General features: G+C 39.7%; 1 protein-coding gene across 9 annotated transcripts in view; it reads left to right on the top strand.

The window, feature by feature from the left end:
* diaph2 (diaphanous-related formin 2) overlaps positions 1–17,788 on the top strand; it is a 421,028-nt gene that overhangs the window by 128,687 nt on the left and 274,553 nt on the right. For all 9 annotated transcript variants that reach the window (XR_014868698.1, XM_085130728.1, XM_085130725.1 and 6 more), the window contains 6 exons: positions 2,123–2,231; positions 5,284–5,394; positions 6,681–6,793; positions 9,542–9,658; positions 14,452–14,570; positions 17,005–17,069. Coding sequence is in view for 8 of the 9 variants with exons in the window: in XM_085130728.1 (XP_084986854.1) it covers positions 2,123–2,231; positions 5,284–5,394; positions 6,681–6,793; positions 9,542–9,658; positions 14,452–14,570; positions 17,005–17,069 (634 nt within the window). In the remaining variant the exon portion in view is untranslated. The remainder of the gene's footprint in view (positions 1–2,122; positions 2,232–5,283; positions 5,395–6,680; positions 6,794–9,541; positions 9,659–14,451; positions 14,571–17,004; positions 17,070–17,788) is intronic.

Here is a 17,788-nt window from a genome sequence, read left to right as displayed (position 1 = left end):
AGGGCCAGACTAGAATAACAATGGCACTTCAAAGTCAGTCTGTATGCAGTGCTGGAAACAAACAAACCCACAAATTCTGTTGGAGAAGCTGAGTTCAGGAATGTGTCTGCTATCTCTGACAACTCAGATAGGCCTCAGTTATGCCTGCATATGTTTTTGTTTTTTAAAAATAAGGTTTTTAATCCAGATATTTTTGTCTTATTTCTTAATTTTCTTTGTTTAGATTTTTTACCCTGTATCAGCTTCTAAAGATGCCACTTAAACACGTGTTTACTATAATGTAATTGCCAGACAAGAAATAATTCTAACTATATGTACTGTTTGTAATAAAAAATAACAGTTTTACTTCTATAAATACCAAACAAATCGATGTGAGACATTTTGTTTTGTCATGAAAGGTGATGCATGGCTCAAACCACTGAGACAATAATGACTATTCCCCCATTTTTCTAGTAAACAGTCCTCCTGAGCCAGGATGTGCAAACCTGGACACTTTAGGGATTGGAGGGGGGGCACTGTTAATGAATCCTACCATCATTAATTCTAGTAATTAGAGTAACAAGGGATTACATTTGGGTCTTTACATTGTCAAGGCTAGAATGAGTAGCAGATAAATTAACAGGTTATCACTATTAGCAGTGCTGAGTGTCACATAGCTGCGACTTCCTTAGGAAGTCAAAATACAGACAATCAGTCACAATTAGTTTGACTGAATGCACATCATTCCCAAAGCGAGCTTGATTTGATATAATAATGATTTTTCAGATAGATCCATGTTCTCTTCAGTCTCTTCTTTACACAGAGACTGCATGTATACGCACACAACTACTATTTTAAGCAGATACTGGCTACATAGACAGGACAGACCTCCCTCTCTCTGTCTGTCTCATCCGCGTCAGTCAAAGCATTCAAGAAAATGTTGAAGTAAACATGAAGATCGTCGCCGTGATCATAGCCTTGCATTAAAATGCCCGTATCTTGTAGAAATGACAGCCAAAGGAGCTGAGGTGTCACTTTTTTAGCTCAGAAACTTCCTCCTCAACCAACATTGTGACGCTGGCTCATGTTCAACACCCACTTTAGCTGACAGCATCAAAAGGGAACACAGCGAGTTAAGCAGATCTATCTCGCCTGTTTTGAAGCGTCGTCTGAACTGGCTTTAAAGTTATTCAGTATGCAGCTCCCCGCGTTTGTCTGACTTTGTAACCTCTATCACAAAGAATCATCCTTCTATTTATCTGTTTGTCAGGCTTAGTCTGCACATGCAGCCTCGTCGGTCAAGCACATGGTCTTCCTCACTCGCAGATTTCCTTCTGGTTATTCCTGACCCTAAACATTTTATTGGTTGAGTCTTTACAAATTAAGAAAAGTCAAAATTGCAAGTTTATTTGGCACATGTTTGTACATACATAAACATGCATTCATTTGGTGTTTACTTACAATGCTAATACTATAGCATTCACAGTAGGCTGAGCTAGTGTCCTAAACTTAACGAAAGCTATGCATGCCATGGCAACGATGGCTCTGCAGTGACGGGGGCCACTCGCTGCCAATTATTGGTTACACATGTTGTGAATAACTCTTCATGTAACCGCTCATCAGACATGAATTTACTTTTATTGCAGCCCTGTTTGTGTGGGTGTGGTTATGTGCAGCATACTTTATTCACAATTTAGAGGCTAAAATTGTCCAACACTCTATTTAGTTGAGCTGCCTTGAGCCTTTGCAAGTGCTCTAATTTGCTTACCTTCTCAATAGGTGTATTTGAGTGTTTGAGCACTAGTCTGGCTGTCCCTCCAATAATTTGGACTCCATCTCGTTCAGCCACAGTTGCTTTGACTACTAAACACATTTGCAGGAAAACCCTGTTTTTGTCTGCCATCGCCTTAGTAACAGTTAAAATTGGACACTGAAACAATAAAGGACTAAATTGTAGACAAAGGGATTGAAAGCGGTATAATTTGTCAGATTGACCAAAGATGGGCTGAGTAAACGTTCGTGCCAACACACAAGGGAAAATAAGATACATGATGCCTGAGGTGAAAACTGTGAGTAAATGTCCTGGTAGCCATGTGATAAAAGTGTTTGTTGACTTTTGTGTTTGTTCTCTGTTTCCTACCAGCTTGGATAAGATTCTGGCTGCTATGACGATTGCTGCAGAAAGGAACAATAAAGAGAGATTTGCTCCAATTGTGGAAGGACTGGAGAACCATGAGGCCCAGCAGCTCCAGGTTAGTCCACTCACATAAGCATTCACACACACACAGCATGCATTCATCATTCCCCTTTTATTACCTTTGGTGGATAAAAGTGACCTTCGTGTTTTAATGGTAACTATGTAACACGCTGCACTAGGTTTGCATTCGTGCTTCCAAACGTAGTCGTTACATTGACACACCTCCACAACCAGGTGCAGTTTGATTCTCCAACTATTACGCTGAGAAGCTCTACTCAAACACGCTGATTTCCACATTCATTTCAAAAACATCATGAAATAATAATAAAAAGGATGTCGAATCCCTAATTTATATTTTTCTCCCGTCTTTCTTTTTTATTCGTTTTGCTGCTTCATTTAAATTCTCCATTTTACAAATACTTCACGAGTATTCTTCAGCAACAAGAAAACTTTGTAATAGCAACAACAACACCCCTTAAAACGTGTATTTGCGAAGCCAAAAGGAGGAAATTACTTAAGAAATTACTTTAGCTGCAGGGATTGAGAAGTCTTGAAGGAAAAGTCATGAAGGAAACTGATGAGGCGGGTGGTAGAAGAGAAAGTAGATATTCTTTTATTAGGAGACTGTTGTTTTTCCTTTAAATTTTGCCGTTAATGAAATGAAGCTGGTAATTGTGAAGTAAATTAAAATGCTTTGCTGATGCAGGGGGTTCGGAGGAAATTAATAGACTTTTTATCCAAAACCTGGAATGGGCTCCAGAACTAGACCTCGCTAATGTGATTAAAATGCGTTTTAGCCCAGTTTGGGGTATACTTGTCTGCCGAGCATGAGAAGAACTCTGACTTTCAACTTTCAAACCGTCCTGGCAGTGCCACTTTTAATTACGATGTTTGGAGCCCCCCTTTTGGCAGCACTGCAGCTCTCTAAGCGTAACACACATAATGCCCTTACCCCCGACCGCTTCCCACTCCACAATACATGACTGAGGTATGTTTGAGGTGATTGATGTAAGTATCTATCTGTATGCAGCAGAAGAGAAAGAATTTTTCATGAGCTCCATGACTTTCTTCGCTCACATAAATTCTGTGAAGGTTTGGTGGAGTTTCTTTTATGTGTCTGGCCTCTGGTGGATACAGTAAAATGTCAGGTTTCAGCGCACAGTTCTCAGTTTGAGGCCCTCAAGCTTTTCTCAAACACGAAGTCTGTCATCACTGCGGTTCCTGGCAGCCGTGGCACATAGTCAGCTGCAGCGCATCCTTTACTACAACAAACGTATACTTTTCAATATGAATGCATTTTGTAATGCGCCCACGAGCGCTGCAGTCACAGGAAAATCAAAGGTTAGTGGCGTTATTTTCACTTTTGTTTCACTGAGTAGAAAATAAAAAGCGTGTTCGGGTCGTATTAAGGTTGGAAAAGTTGATTCAGGACTGAATGTTGGTCTTTATGGAAATAAACGTTAAACTGACCAAATAGCGTTTTTTAACCTTGAAAAATCATAAAGCTTACACAGGAAACCTCACAGACTCAGCTGTTATTAACGCATACATACCGACAGCACTGGGTCAAGGTTTCAGGTTTTTTAGATTGTCTGAATCCTTTAGCCTGCTATCGATTGTCTGTCTAAGGGAAACTATCTTATTCACGACTTCCTCCCCTGAAACACGTTACAGGTCATTATAATTCATCAGTAATTTCCTCGTTACCCAAGCCAGCCTCATCCACCTACCGAGCACACGCAGGCAAACACCACCACTCACTTTGAGGATTTCTCCTTACCAATAAATCCATTAATAATGCACATACAGTCAATAGACATACCAGGGTTGTATTTTCTACTTTCTGCAATTTTTCATTTGACTCGTCTCTCTTTACTTCCCTCGTGCTTTTTTTGTAATTTTGCAGTTTGAAAGGAAATATTAAGGTGCAAATATTCACCTCAAATTACAGTCACGATGCTAAACATGCATCTTAGAGTTGACTTACATATCTCATGATTAGGGATGGGTATCGTTTAGGTTTTATCTGATACCGGTGCCAAACCGGTACTTTTGAAACGGTGCCGGTGCTTAAACGGTGCTCGAACCGGTGCTTAAAGAATGGAGAACACAAGCTTTGTCCAAAAACCTCTCATGTTCAGCTGTTTTTTTGTAAAAAGATAACAATGTTAGCCTTTTCTGCAGCTATAGGGCATATATGGTATCATTCTTGGCTGGAAGCAGCTTAAACAATGGAAAAAACACAAACTTTGTCCAAAAACCTCTCATGTTTAACTGTTTCCCACTTTTTCTTTGGTCATTTTAGCCTTTTTGGCCAGGGTGAAGGGAGTATCTGCCATCAAACAAGAAGACAGCTGCATGTAGCTATGATGGTGTTTGCTAGTTCACCTTACATGCATTAATGTAATAACGTGGTTAGCCTACTCAACGTAAATTACACACGAACAACATTAAGCTACTCACGCAGAGAAGAACGGCTGCTGCTGCATCATCATCCTCATCATTTCTGCTACACTGGCAGGGCTAGGGGCCAGGACTCTACTCTTCAGCTTTTTGGGGGATGTTGCTAACTCTGGGTCCGATAACAGGCACCACACCTGCAGTAGATGCGCTCGGTGTGAGGTCTCGCAGCAAGCTATCAAATACGGCGCATTTCTCGGCTTTTAAAAAAAGACGCTATCCGTCGCCAGGTGTTTCATCAGATTTCAGGTGTTACCTCCTTTCCACAGTATCACAGTATCAGCTTAAAGCACTTGTTGCAGCTGCTGAGTTTGCATCTTTTGCTGTGAAGTACAGCCAGACTTTTGACCGCTTCGTCTTGGACATTTTTAATCTGTAGCTCTGCTCTAAAAGAACGTACGTACCTGGACCCGCCTACTATCCCCGGAAACGTAAAATGATTGGCTACAATTCGAAGTGTATCAAATCTCAGGAAAAAAAAGCACCGAAATGTGCGCTGCTTTTCGGTCTGGTTACTACCGTTTATGTCAGAACCGGACCGGTACCCATCCCTACTCATGATGATACTTTTTTTCAGGTAAAATATTTAGTCGATAGTTTCTCATGATTGATTTTCTTTTGTTTTCGTTGTTTTGTCTGCTCCACAGGTTGCCTGCATGCAGCTGATCAATGCGCTGGTCACCTCCCCTGACGACCTGGACTTCAGGATACATTTGCGCAACGAGTTTTTAAGATGCGGTCTAAAGAAGATCCTTCCTGTGAGTTAGCAAACTCCAGAGAACACGTTGTTTACATGCGTGTCATAAACATAATTTTGCATCGTTATTGGCAATCCTCCCACGACAGGTTCACTCTCTCTTATTATAATTACTGAAAGCAAGATTTCCTTTTCATCACAACCCAAATAGCTTGTTGTGCACTTTAAACTTCCAAATAATTGGGATGCGAATGTTTTATGTAATTGTGGTCAGGCAGCATTCAGGCATTCAAACCAAATCATTGAGATGTTAAACTGAGTTATTTTCATTACACAAATACTAGAGGAATACATTTTATTGTTTTAATTTAATTAGTAGTAGCAGAAGCTTGTGCCAAGCATTGTGCACTGCTAGCACCTCATCGCGCAGGCATCATTATCGGCAACCTTACGCATCTTCGCGTGAGCCGAAAGGCAAACGAGCTCCAACTCATCATTCAAACTCTCATTTGTCACAAGTGGGGTGAAGATGTCACATAGCCAGTTGTTAATAAGTCATCCCAGCTGTGCCTGTTGATTATTACTGTCATTACTTTAATTATCTTCAATTCTGCCCCCTGATATGAAAGAGGCTCGGCGTACAGCCGTTTATGAATGCCACGTTTACCGCTTTTAATGCCGACATTCAAACTGACACTCTTTCATCTAATTATGAGTTATGCTCAGGAGTCAGTGTTGCTGTTGGCAGAGAACTAGTCCGCTGAAAAAGAAAGAACAATTTGTTTTGTTCTTATAGTCCTTGATGCATGTATTTGGCTCTCCTCCTCTTCTCCTTCCCTCCTTTTTTTTGTGCCATTGTGCACCTCCCTCCGAACTTGCCGAAGACAGATGGTGCGCCCAAAAAACGGTGCAGGGTGATTGATACCTGCAGAAATTGGGTTACATTTGGCCCCGTCTCCATCTGTAAATTCCACTGCCAGTGATTCATAGAGAACTTGTAAAGAGCACCTCTGTAGCCCCTTGTGGCTGGAACAGGTGTGCAGGAATCGGTACTGTCTGGAATACTTAGAGAGTTCACAGCATCTCAGTTCCCAGTTTTCTGCACACCTGGAAGAGGGAGAGGAAATTTTGGTGAAAGTTTTTTCTTTTTCTTTTACTTTTTTTGCTTTTTTTTAGAATAAATTAAGTTGTAAATACCATAAAGTGGAAGCCTGTGAAATTAAAAGTAAAATTTTCACAAACCCATACATGCTAATGCGTCTGCAACATAATAATCTGCAGTACAGGACCTTTGGTAAAACTTCAAACACAATCTAAACTACATACTGTATGTCTAACTCACTGCAGGAGCTAAAAGAGACAGAAGAGCTGGACATCCAGCTGAGGGTGTTCAATGAGAACAAGGAGGAGGACTCGATCGAACTCTCGCATCGCCTGGATGACATCCGCGCGGAGATGGAATATCCTTTTGTCCTCCCTCTGTGAGAATATACAGATGAACGGTTCTGCAGAACTAGTGAGAGATGAGTGTACATCGTGGGTTTGGTTAAGCTTTATAGGCTGAAGCCCCCTCGTGGCTTTGTTCATTAGAGAAGGATTAGAGGAGCTCGAGCACATTATCCAGCTCCATCTCTGGCCAGGTATACTAGGTAAATAACCTCCAACCTCTCTTTTTTATTTGCTCTTCTCCTCTTCACTTCACTTTTTGTCTTTTGTCTGTTATCACTGGTCGGACTCTATAAGGCTCCCGAGGGAGATATCGAATAGGAATACTCTTTCCCTTTCTTACCATTTAACATTTACAGTAGACAATTAAAATTTCCCATGAAGCGATATTGTCCTAAATGGTAACATATCATGTTTTTTTCTGTTTAAGTAACAGTCTGCTCTCGTTTCCCTGCTCCAATTTAGAAAGGTGAATTTTGACCTCCAGCTCTCTGTGGATGTCCATTTAACTCCAAACACTCAGAGTAGAAGTTAATAAGGTGATATGTAATTTAGTCCCAAGTTGGAAACTTCTTCAAGCACCCCAGACAAGAACCTTTTAATAATTCACAAATCTTCTCTAAGGCTATGTATGAATAGCTGACATTGTGAGCAGAGAAACCAGACTCTGACATTGTTATGCAGATGTTCATTCCCACAACCTTTTTCTTCCACCAAATCCCACAGTTCTAGTTCGTGCACAAAGTGCTGCTGTGAGTGACAGTTGCTGTTGACACATGTAGGTTAGGGGAGGGGGTAATGTATGTGTACGTGGAGAGACGATGTAGGGGGAAAAAGTGCACCGAGATTAATGATGTGCTTGAGCAGGTTCACAAATGAGAAGGTCCAATGTTTGTTTGGAAGGACAATTTGGTATTGATCTGTAAGGTATGAGCATAATCTCAACGCCCAGGGCTAGCCTTTGTCTCTTTGCCTGCATGCCGACACATTCTTATATATGTACAGACAGCTAGTACCTCTGTTACCTGAAGACTGTATATGTGTCTTGCAGCAGTTTCATGAATATTAACCTGAAAAGGCCTGTCTCCTCTGTGTCCGACCCAGGTCCAGGTGCCGAGGAGGTGACTCCAGGCCACTAATAAATATTAATGATCTGTGGAATGGTGATTGATTGACCCCAACACAGACTGGCCTACATCACACTTGACTGCCACTCATGTTTATTCATTATTTGGAGAGATAGTGTAAAGAGAGACAGCGAGTAAGAAAGTGAGCGTAGAGGAGGTGCCAATGAATAGATTGGCATTTTACATTAGGTTTATGTCTGCAGTTTAGTGATAGATGAAGCTAGTTGGATACTTTCCCAGTGTGAGCTCTTTCTCATGTCCTCTCAAATGCTGCTGTGGTGAGGCTATAATTGAATCTCACAGGCCTGGTAATTCTCCGAGGCTTCAAACTCCACTAATGCAAGGAAGGCAAAATGATACTTTAGAGAAGCCTGTATTCCCATCCCTGCTTCTCTAAAAATTTGATATGGGATAAGAGTTTAATTACAGACATTGTTGAAATTAATAGCAATTAATCGGACTGTCAAACAGTGTTTAAAAGAATTGATCTGCTCCAGTTGCAGTGCGTGCAGATCGTTTTGTATGGGCGACAGCGAGCCGGGCCATATAAAGATCGTAGATCAGTTTCTGCACATTCATTTAACGCATATTTTCTGTAGCAAAAGCAGGATGGAGGGAAATCGCGACATATGGTGCCAACATGCTGCAAATTTAACTCGATTGCTTTGTAGTTACTGCGTTTCTCTTTGTAAATATTTTAACATACATTGTCAAGATCTGCACTTCGTGTTAGGATGGCAATCAGGTTTTTATCTCTGCAAGCTTGACAGTGCAGTCTCCTTAATCTACTTTTTTTCGGCATGTGTGCACATTTCTGAGAGGCTTATTCCACTTTTTTTCCGAGAAGATGAGTGCCCATTGGGACATCGTCTTTTCTCAAGCAAACAAATCAGACAGACTCCAGATCATCATTTTCTCTATTTATTTAATTGTTAGAGTTACACTTTAAGGAGGTTTTGAGAACAGCACAAATATTTTACTGCATTAAATACGACATCAAAATTGAAAAGTTTTTCTCTCAGTAACTTTTTTTTAATTCATCACTTACAAATATTATATTTACACATGAAGAATAAAAAAGTAGGATAGTTCGTTTTATGTCTGTTTTCAATGCCAAAGCCATCACTACCTCCCCCTGGGAAATGCAAACATAAGATGTAATCAGTAACTTTTGGAAATTAAATAAAATCAGTTTCAATTTCAGTTTTGAGACTCAACTGTACTTTTGCCCTACGAATAATCTGATGCTCATCATCCTTAAAGCCAGTTTTTCTCTTATTAATTTTCCATCTCTTGAAAAGTCTGGAATAAAAGGGATACCAGAGGGGAGCATTTTTCACTCCTGATCCCTTTCCACGAGTTAGCTGTTTACACTGCTTTAGCTCTCTTGAGAGAGGACGGATAAGAGGAATCGCATCTCTGTTTGCTTCTGTGCACAGAGTCCTTGTAAGAAAAGCTGGCAAAGATAAATAACTAATGAAAAGAAGTAAGAAGTAATGAAAATCTAAATGTTTATTGCAGTTGAATGATCCTGAATAATAAGGAGTTCAGGTTTCCAAAGAAGTTAACCATAACTGTAGAAAGTAGAACATGTCACTGCAGTAACGTTGCTTTTCCTTAACCGTACTCTTGCACTGATATGAATGAGGTGTACCATCTCCTGTCCAACATGGTGAAAGACACTGCCTCGGAGACCTACTTCCTGTCAATCCTTCAGCACCTATTGCTCATCAGAAATGACTATTACATCAGGTAAGTTGTGTTTGTGGTTTTTTACCTACCACTAACTTTGTATTGACCGATGACCTTGTGGTGCTCTCTGTAAGTTTAGTGTCGTTTTTCCTCTTTTTCCCCATAAAAAGTGCTACAAAAAGCATAAATTTTAAGGTTTGACATTAGGGACTTGGTTGCTTTGACTGACAGGTGGAGGCTAGTTAAGGAGCTGTTTTCAATCATCATGTTTATGATGCTGGTGCTTTCTGTCTGGTTATTTGTCAATAATCTGACAAATAATAAGGCTTTTTTGTTTAATTTTGTTAACATCCCTGTTACTGAGCACGAATTAGCAGATATGAAACATGTGACTCAACTGGGTCCAAAAGTAAAAAAGTAAAATAGAATTAACTTACAAAAAATGTGGACGTGCACACTGTAATTACGTTCTGAAAGGGGAGAAAAGCTTTAAAAAATAGCTTGTAGCTGTTTTTTATTAATCTGCAAGTAAAAGAAAGAAAGAAAGAAAACACTGATCAGAGTCCTGCAGGGAGAAAGTAATGCCTCCATAATTGCAACCTCAGTGGACAAACAGATTTAGTTTTCAGGCATTTTTTAAATTTGGTGCTGAGATTCACTCGAACTCAAGCGAGTACTGATTCGATTTTGGGGGCGGAGCTAAAGGTCTGATATCATTACGTCCAATTGATGTCAGTGTTGATTCCTCAGGAACAACTGGGCCTAATTTTATGAAATCTAAGACCGCTCTAATCCAGGAAATCAAACGCCAACTTACTGCACATTAAATTTTACATGAACGTAGAACGGGATAAAGTGACGAAGCGGTGACGTTTCCTATCCAAAAGGTCCAAAGTCGACTTCACTTTGACATAATGTGGAAAATGAGGGAACATTTTCAACACCATAGATATTTCATTCTTGGCAGGTTGCTAAATTCTTAACATTGCCCTCGCATTATAAGTCTTCACTACATAAATTATAAATCTATACAGATATGGTTATAAACTGCAACTTAACTGCTTAGTAGAGGCGGTAGTTTTAATTTAATTGATTTTAACCTGTGGGGGTTGCTTTTTATTTTACCTTTGAAGAAGAAAAATATCAGTAGGGAAGGTCGACGCTCTTCTAAATAGAGTGATTCTGATGATTTCGCTGCTATGTCAGATCTTTTTGCAGAAATAAGAGTTAAAAAAGAGTTCAAAGATGAAGGAGGACGATGAATTTACCATAGACAAGTTGCTGTTCCCCTCGAGTTATGAATTATGTATTCCTCATCTATTCGGAGGAAGTGAGAAATAGAATTCACATTAACCATCCAGTATCACGATGTCCACCTCAGCTCGAGTGTCCACAGCGTGAGCCAGCAGTGAAGAGAGATCAGCACCAAAACTCGTAAAAATCTGACGGCCTTTTTAAAGATATGTTTTGGAATATGTTTTTTCTTCTTGAGCCTGCATAACAAAAGCAAGGAAAATAATCTCATACCCAAACATTATCACCCGAAATGCATTATGGCTGAGGCCTTTTTTCCCCTCGTACATCACTGCTGTGCAGTTAGGATGATGGAGGACTCAGTGTTTCACTGCATGCAGCTATTTCCAATAGATACTATCGGCTGTTTTTCGGCCCTAAAAGTTATCAGCGTTTAGGGTTGTGGTTAAAATTGGGTGAAAGTGAAACGGGCTTGTGTGGCTGTACCATCCACAACATGAAACTAAAACAAAGTGGGAGGCCAGTAAATGGATGGGTTTAACTGGGATTATTTACTGGTGGAAGTCTTTTAAAGGTAGCTTCCACATGAATAAACGTGTATTTTTCTGTACAAAGTAAGACATTACATTTCTTTGTCATTGTATTAATTTGAATTACCGCTCCACTCCTTAATTCTCCTTTCAAATAATAACATTAAATGAGCGTTCATTAAATATTATAATTAGTCTTCTAATAATAAGACCTTCTATAACGGGCAGCTGCTCTGTCTACTGTAATTCCTTCTAACACAACACTAGTTGTTTTTCTCCCCTCTGGGCTTTTGGTGTATTTTTGATAATTAATCTCTCCCTGAAAGTCTAATGAATGGGAGCACATCAAACCCACCCAGTAAATATAGAGCAGATCTGCTCTTTCGGAGCCTGGTGATGTGGGGATTACACTGGCTATGTGGAGCAGAGCTGGATCAAGTGGCTGGGGCTGTGCTGAACCGCAAGCTATCACTGGAAGAAATGAAGGTGCCAAAGTAAAAGAAGAGGTGGGGAACGATGCAGGGGACATATGCTCGCTTCTGGAGCCCAGCCCTGCCCACTGTGGAGGGGCCTGACAGTTCTGGGTCACTCTCTCCGTCTGTAGTTATCTCCACCCAGCCCCTATCTGCCTGGTGGCGGCGGAGGATGGAGGACGGAGGGAAAATAGGGCGGCTTATTGAGATAATAATGTGGTGTACATCGGTGACAGTTGTAAGCCGAGTGCCATAGTGCTTAAGCCATACAGGGCGATGTGTGAGCTTTCACTCGCTTGTTCCAGTCACGAGTGGGCGAATCCACCAGGCTTAATGTATGGCATTTCATGCTTTCAAAACAGAGCACCTAAATGCTGATTTATTCTTATTTGCTTTGGCTCAGAATTTTGTGGCTTTTCATATTCCTGCTCATAACATGATATGGTCTGTCCACCCACAAGGTATCATCAGAACATAGCCTTTGAATTTTTGTGTCGAGTTAAAGCCCCGAAGAAAAAAACGAAACAAAAACTTTTCTGCATTTAATCTTTGATAACAAAGTGTGTTCCTTTTTGCTCAGATACATACGTGAATGATGGACTTTTTTATCTTTTCAGACAAATCACCTGACAGCAGACGCATTATTCACGGTTCTGCCTGCTAACATAATTATTTATTTGTCGTGACATTAATGCTCTTTCATTGTAATGCTCTGGTACAGAGCCATTCAGGTGGGCAGTCTTTGATCAGACTTTGAGCGTCTTATTTAGATCGAAAATGGAATAAAATGTCAGGATTTTTGGCAGCTTGGATTTTCATTTTTAGGAAGCTATAAATGAACTAATAATGAATTAATATTAGCCACATACAGGTTTACAGATTTTCCAGTGTTGGCTTTGTCATCTTCTTGCAAATACACACGTATTTTCTAAATAACAATAGAATTAATCTACATTAAATTTGTATTATTTGCCAGTGAAAGCCTCTCTGGATTGGTGCACCATGTAATTGTGCTTTTAACACTAGAATTACTGAGCCTTTTTTCCCTGGTGCAGTCCCTACTACTAGATTTACTAGCCTGCGCAAATTTGCGTAAATTCCCCCCGACCCTAACACCTCTTGGCACCCCGCTGAGATTTTCACAGGTCTTCAGCTCCATTGTTCTCCTGCTTTTGTTGTGCAAAGTCACCCTCCCCCAACCCCCAACCATGAGAGATTCAGGTCTTTCCTTCCCTGCAAGGCTACTTTCCTTCCAAATTCAAATTCAAAATTCAAATTTTATTTGTCACATACACAGTACAATATGCAGTGAAATGCTTAGACAACTGCTCGTGACCTAAAGAAAAAAAGAAAAGGCTATGAATAAGATAGGAAATAAATATGAAAATTAAAAAGGGTAAATTTAACTAGGAAGGAATAAAATTAAGTTAAAAATGAGATAACTGTACAACACAAATTAGAATGAAGGGTAAATTTAACTGGGAAAGAATAAGATAAAATATATAAATTAAAGTTGAAAATAAAATAACTGTACAACAACTGTTCCTTACCTGCAGCGTACAATGCACCATGGTAGTTCTTGTCAATCCTTGTCACTACATTGCATGCCTGCCCATAAACACATATACACAGAGTTGTACATATATTTATATAGCCACACCTTACATAATATGCATAAAGAGGGACATAGCTTTTGCTCACTGCACCCACTAAAAATATGTTTATTTAAAAGAGATGAAAGAAGTTCATGTAATTATTGAACCACTAGGTTGTTTGTCCTGCTTGTCCAATTAATAATGCTATATTCCACCAATTAATTGTATAATAACCGTTAAAACAAATAAATAGCATTGAAAGAATTAGTTAGTCCTATCTGTGTGCACCTGTAAAAAGGATACTTTGTATTTATTCATTTATATTTAAAATAATTGAAAAAAAAAATCCATAATTTCGGTTGAATTTGATGAACATCATTAAGCGTCAGTTTTTCACATTTAATGGTTTTCTGGTCGATGTCTTGCTTAGAAAATAATTATCTCTTGCTTAAACTGCCATTGTATTTGTTAAATGTCACTTGCAATTAAAGCTGATAATGCTACAGAGAAAAGGTCACGTACCAACCTGTGCGCTCGAGTCGGACTCTCGGGCCGATTCGCACAGCCTTCTTGAAAACACCGAGCACTCTGTCACACTCCTAACTGGCTGACATGTTTTTCTATTCATTGTGCTTTCAATTACTCACATTACACTGATTAGATTTACATTTCAGTTTTTATGGTTTCTCTAATTGGCAAAGATGATTGCAAATTATGCAAGAGGGCAAGCATGGCCTCGGCTACTGTCAGTCACCTTGAAATTGAAAGGCTAACACATACTTGGGTTCTGTGTACCCCTTAATCTGCTAATTCCATGTAAGGGTGGATCAAATTTAATAGGGTGGCTATTTTGTCCAGCAGCACCCTTTTTGACATGGCATTTTGTGACCTCTGGGCTGGATAACAGACTCATTTGTGGTTAATTAGCCTTGTGCACTTTGCATCACTCATATCTTTCTGTGGTTTGTCTAATTGTTCTGCTGTGTTTCGTGACTCTTCAGGCCTCAGTACTACAAGGTGATAGAAGAGTGTGTGTCTCAGGTGGTCCTCCATCGCAGCGGGATGGACCCAGAGTTTGTCTATAATAAAAGATTGGACGTGGACTTCACCCACATGATTGGTAACTAGAGGACTGTTTCATAATCATTTGTTGCCAATTACACATCCTGTAAGACGGCACAGCGATGCAGTGGTTTGAACTGTGCCTGTTATGTCATATGATATGATGTGTGTTGACAAACAAAATCTAAATGTTAATATATGAATAAAAAGTCACCTTTACTTAAGGTAAAACAAGAACCTTAAGTAAAGGTGACTTTTTTTAGATCCTGTGCTTCAGGAGTTATATTCATTATTCTCCCAGATCCTTCGTCTCACATCTCCAGTGACTTGTCATAAGATAAGAGGGTCATTTAATTATTAGTTAACTGAATCCAGTTCATTCAGGAAGAAAAAACCCTGTTAGACTTGCTTGTAGTCTTCCAGTGAAAACATCTATTTGCACTGTATTACTAATGGGCATCTTTTTAAACAGCGAAATAAATAACACCACTTTGTGTCTCTCAGTTGTGTCACCAACAGTTCTGCAACTTGCCAACAAAGGGTCATTAAAAGTTTCTAAATCTCTGCACAGAGGATCGGTGCAGTAAAGACGTTTTTTTTCCTTCTCAGTTCACTTGGATTTAATCAAGTAATTTTAAAAAGGAAAAAAAATCTGTTTTTCTTTTCACGTCTTCATTTAGTTTTTGAAAGGTGTCTATTCACTTGTGTTTTTATCCACATTCACCACAGGTTTTTCATTTTCTAAATAAAAAATGTGTAGCTAAATATGTGATTTAGCAAATAATTAACGCCTAGAATTTGCATTTTTACTGCCTACAGGGCAGATGTAAAATATGGGATTTGTAAAGGCAAAGCTAACAAAATACAATAAAAGATAGAGACGTCTGATTTGATCCATATTTATATACTCTGATTTCTTTCTTTTTGTTTCGAGGCACATACCCTTAGGCAACAGATAGCTAACAGTCGGTGTTCTTGTTACAATAAAACACTGATGTTAATAAAGAAGTGGAATAGATGAAGGGGTGAGAGATAAGTACATTTGCTAATCACCCAAGAACCAAGAGTTGCACAAGGTGCTTAAATGTTAATACTAGGGCTGCACGATTTTGCATAAAATGAGAATCACGATTTTTTTGCTTAGAATTGAGATCACGATTCTCTCACGATTTTCTTTTCCAGTATAAATATTTATTGCACTTATTAACTGCACATCAACTTCGTAACAGTTGAGACTGAACATAAAAACAATAAATAAACATAAAAACAACAAATGTCTCACATTTTGTCGTTGCCGCAAAATGTTGTACTGCTTGAAATTGCGTCTCCACCGTTGCTCGACACTACGTGTATAGAGCAGGTAGTGCAACAATAGAAAAATAGTTGCGGGACGGCACTGTGTAGCGTTTGTCTAGGGTGTTGATCATTTTCCTGAATCCCTCGTTTTGCACAGTGTTGATGGAGCCATATCTTTGGTCAGGTGATAAGTAACAGCCTCCGTAATTTCTTTGTGCCTGCGGGAGGTCGACGGGTATAGGGAAGCGCTGTATAAGGTTCCCGTTATTGATGTTTGGGTGGTTGACCGCAGTGTTGCCAACTTAGCGACTTTGTCGCTATATTTAGCGAGTTTTCAGACCCTAAAAAAAGACGTGAAAGACATTACAAAAAACAATAATTGCTAAAAGAAATTTAATTTGTAGTTCTAAATAAATTCTAAATGCATTTAGGACGTTTTTTGCTCACTTTATGTCTCGTCCACGATGTTATTTCTCTCTCCAGCAGCGTAGGTTACAATTACATTAGCATGACCAATTATGCAAATTAGGTGATGACGTCATTTAGCGACTTTTAGGACAACCAATAGCGATTTTCCTTACTGAGGAGTTGGCAACACTGGTTGACCGGGACGGATTTTCTCCTGTCACTTTCTCGTCATCCCTGACGTGCTCTCCGTTGTTTTTTCCCTGCTAACTTTAGCATCACACGGCACAGCTTCTGTATCACGTGGTATAAGGCTCCGCCCTTGTCATTTGTTGAGCAGGAAGAGTGAGCGCTTGTTTTCATGCAGATTACGTCCCGGATCAAAATGCGGTACAATCGTCGTCGTCTTTTTTTCTTTTTTTCTTTTTTAAATCGTTGTCGTTTGGAAATGAGATCGCACATAAGTATGAATCGAGATCGCGATTTTCTAACGATTAATCGTGCAGCCCTAGTTAATACAATTTTAATGTAATCTAAAAAAAAATAATATTATGTTATCGCTGGCTGATAATGCTACATTAAATGAAATGAAATTAAAAATTCAGTGATTGATGTGATCTCCCAGACCTAACAGTTGTTCCAAAAAAACAAAAACAAAGAAAAAACAATCCCTAGCTTTTATGTACTTTTAAAACAATATGCGACTGTAATTGCAAATCTCGCATTAGGAGCCTGTGACACCCACAGATGCATTTGAATTCTCTTTTGACCATGGCCAACTTCTCTTGCAGATCAGCTTGTGGATAAAGCCAAAGTTGAAGAGAGTGAGCAGAAGGCAACAGAGTTCTCCAAAAAGGTGAGACATTAATCACTCCAGCAGCGCCCCTCGGTTGGTCAGCTCCCATCAGGAAAGTTTTTTCTTCCTCCGAGCTCCCAGACAAGCTATTGATTTTCCATGCCCTGATCAATACCTGGCTGTGACGGTACATGATCCGTATCAGCATTACAAGAATCGATGCAGATGTTCTGATGTATACTTATTTGTGCACAGTGCCCGGGTAGAGTTAAGTTATATGCAGACTCTGATGTTACATGTTCTGCATTTTAAGCTGATGCTTTCTGGGCCTCTTACTGTATTTTAAATTAGTTGTGCTATCATTCAATTACTGGCTGGATTGATGGTTTGTATTTTTGGAGAGAAATAAAATTCAAAACCTTTCTTTCAGCGTCGTACTTTTAGTAATAAATTGTATTTTATGGAGAAACATTATCACAGGCTGACAACACCCCAGTGGGGGTCCTGGGAATGTTTTTTCCTTAAGAATCGTGCCCCATCATCGCACCGGGCACCCTACTGGGGTAGTGAAATCATTGTAACGACACGGCATCGTTTCTGCAAAGGTTAGAACCATCAGGATACATGAAAGCCAAGCCTGAACCACAGACAGAGGACAACAGGGCTCTGGGGACACGGGGCCTATGAACAGAAATTGTCCAGAGAGTGTAAGATGGCGTGTTTTGGTGTCTGTTGACGTGCCCTGTGGCCAATCTCTGGAGACACCCTGCCGCTCACCA

The sequence above is a fragment of the Neolamprologus multifasciatus genome, chromosome 2, assembly GCF_963576455.1.
Source record: "Neolamprologus multifasciatus chromosome 2, fNeoMul1.2, whole genome shotgun sequence".
NCBI lineage: Eukaryota > Metazoa > Chordata > Actinopteri > Cichliformes > Cichlidae > Neolamprologus > Neolamprologus multifasciatus.
The sequence above is the reverse complement of the archived record's forward strand: the minus strand, read 5'-3'. Positions and strand labels throughout refer to the sequence as shown.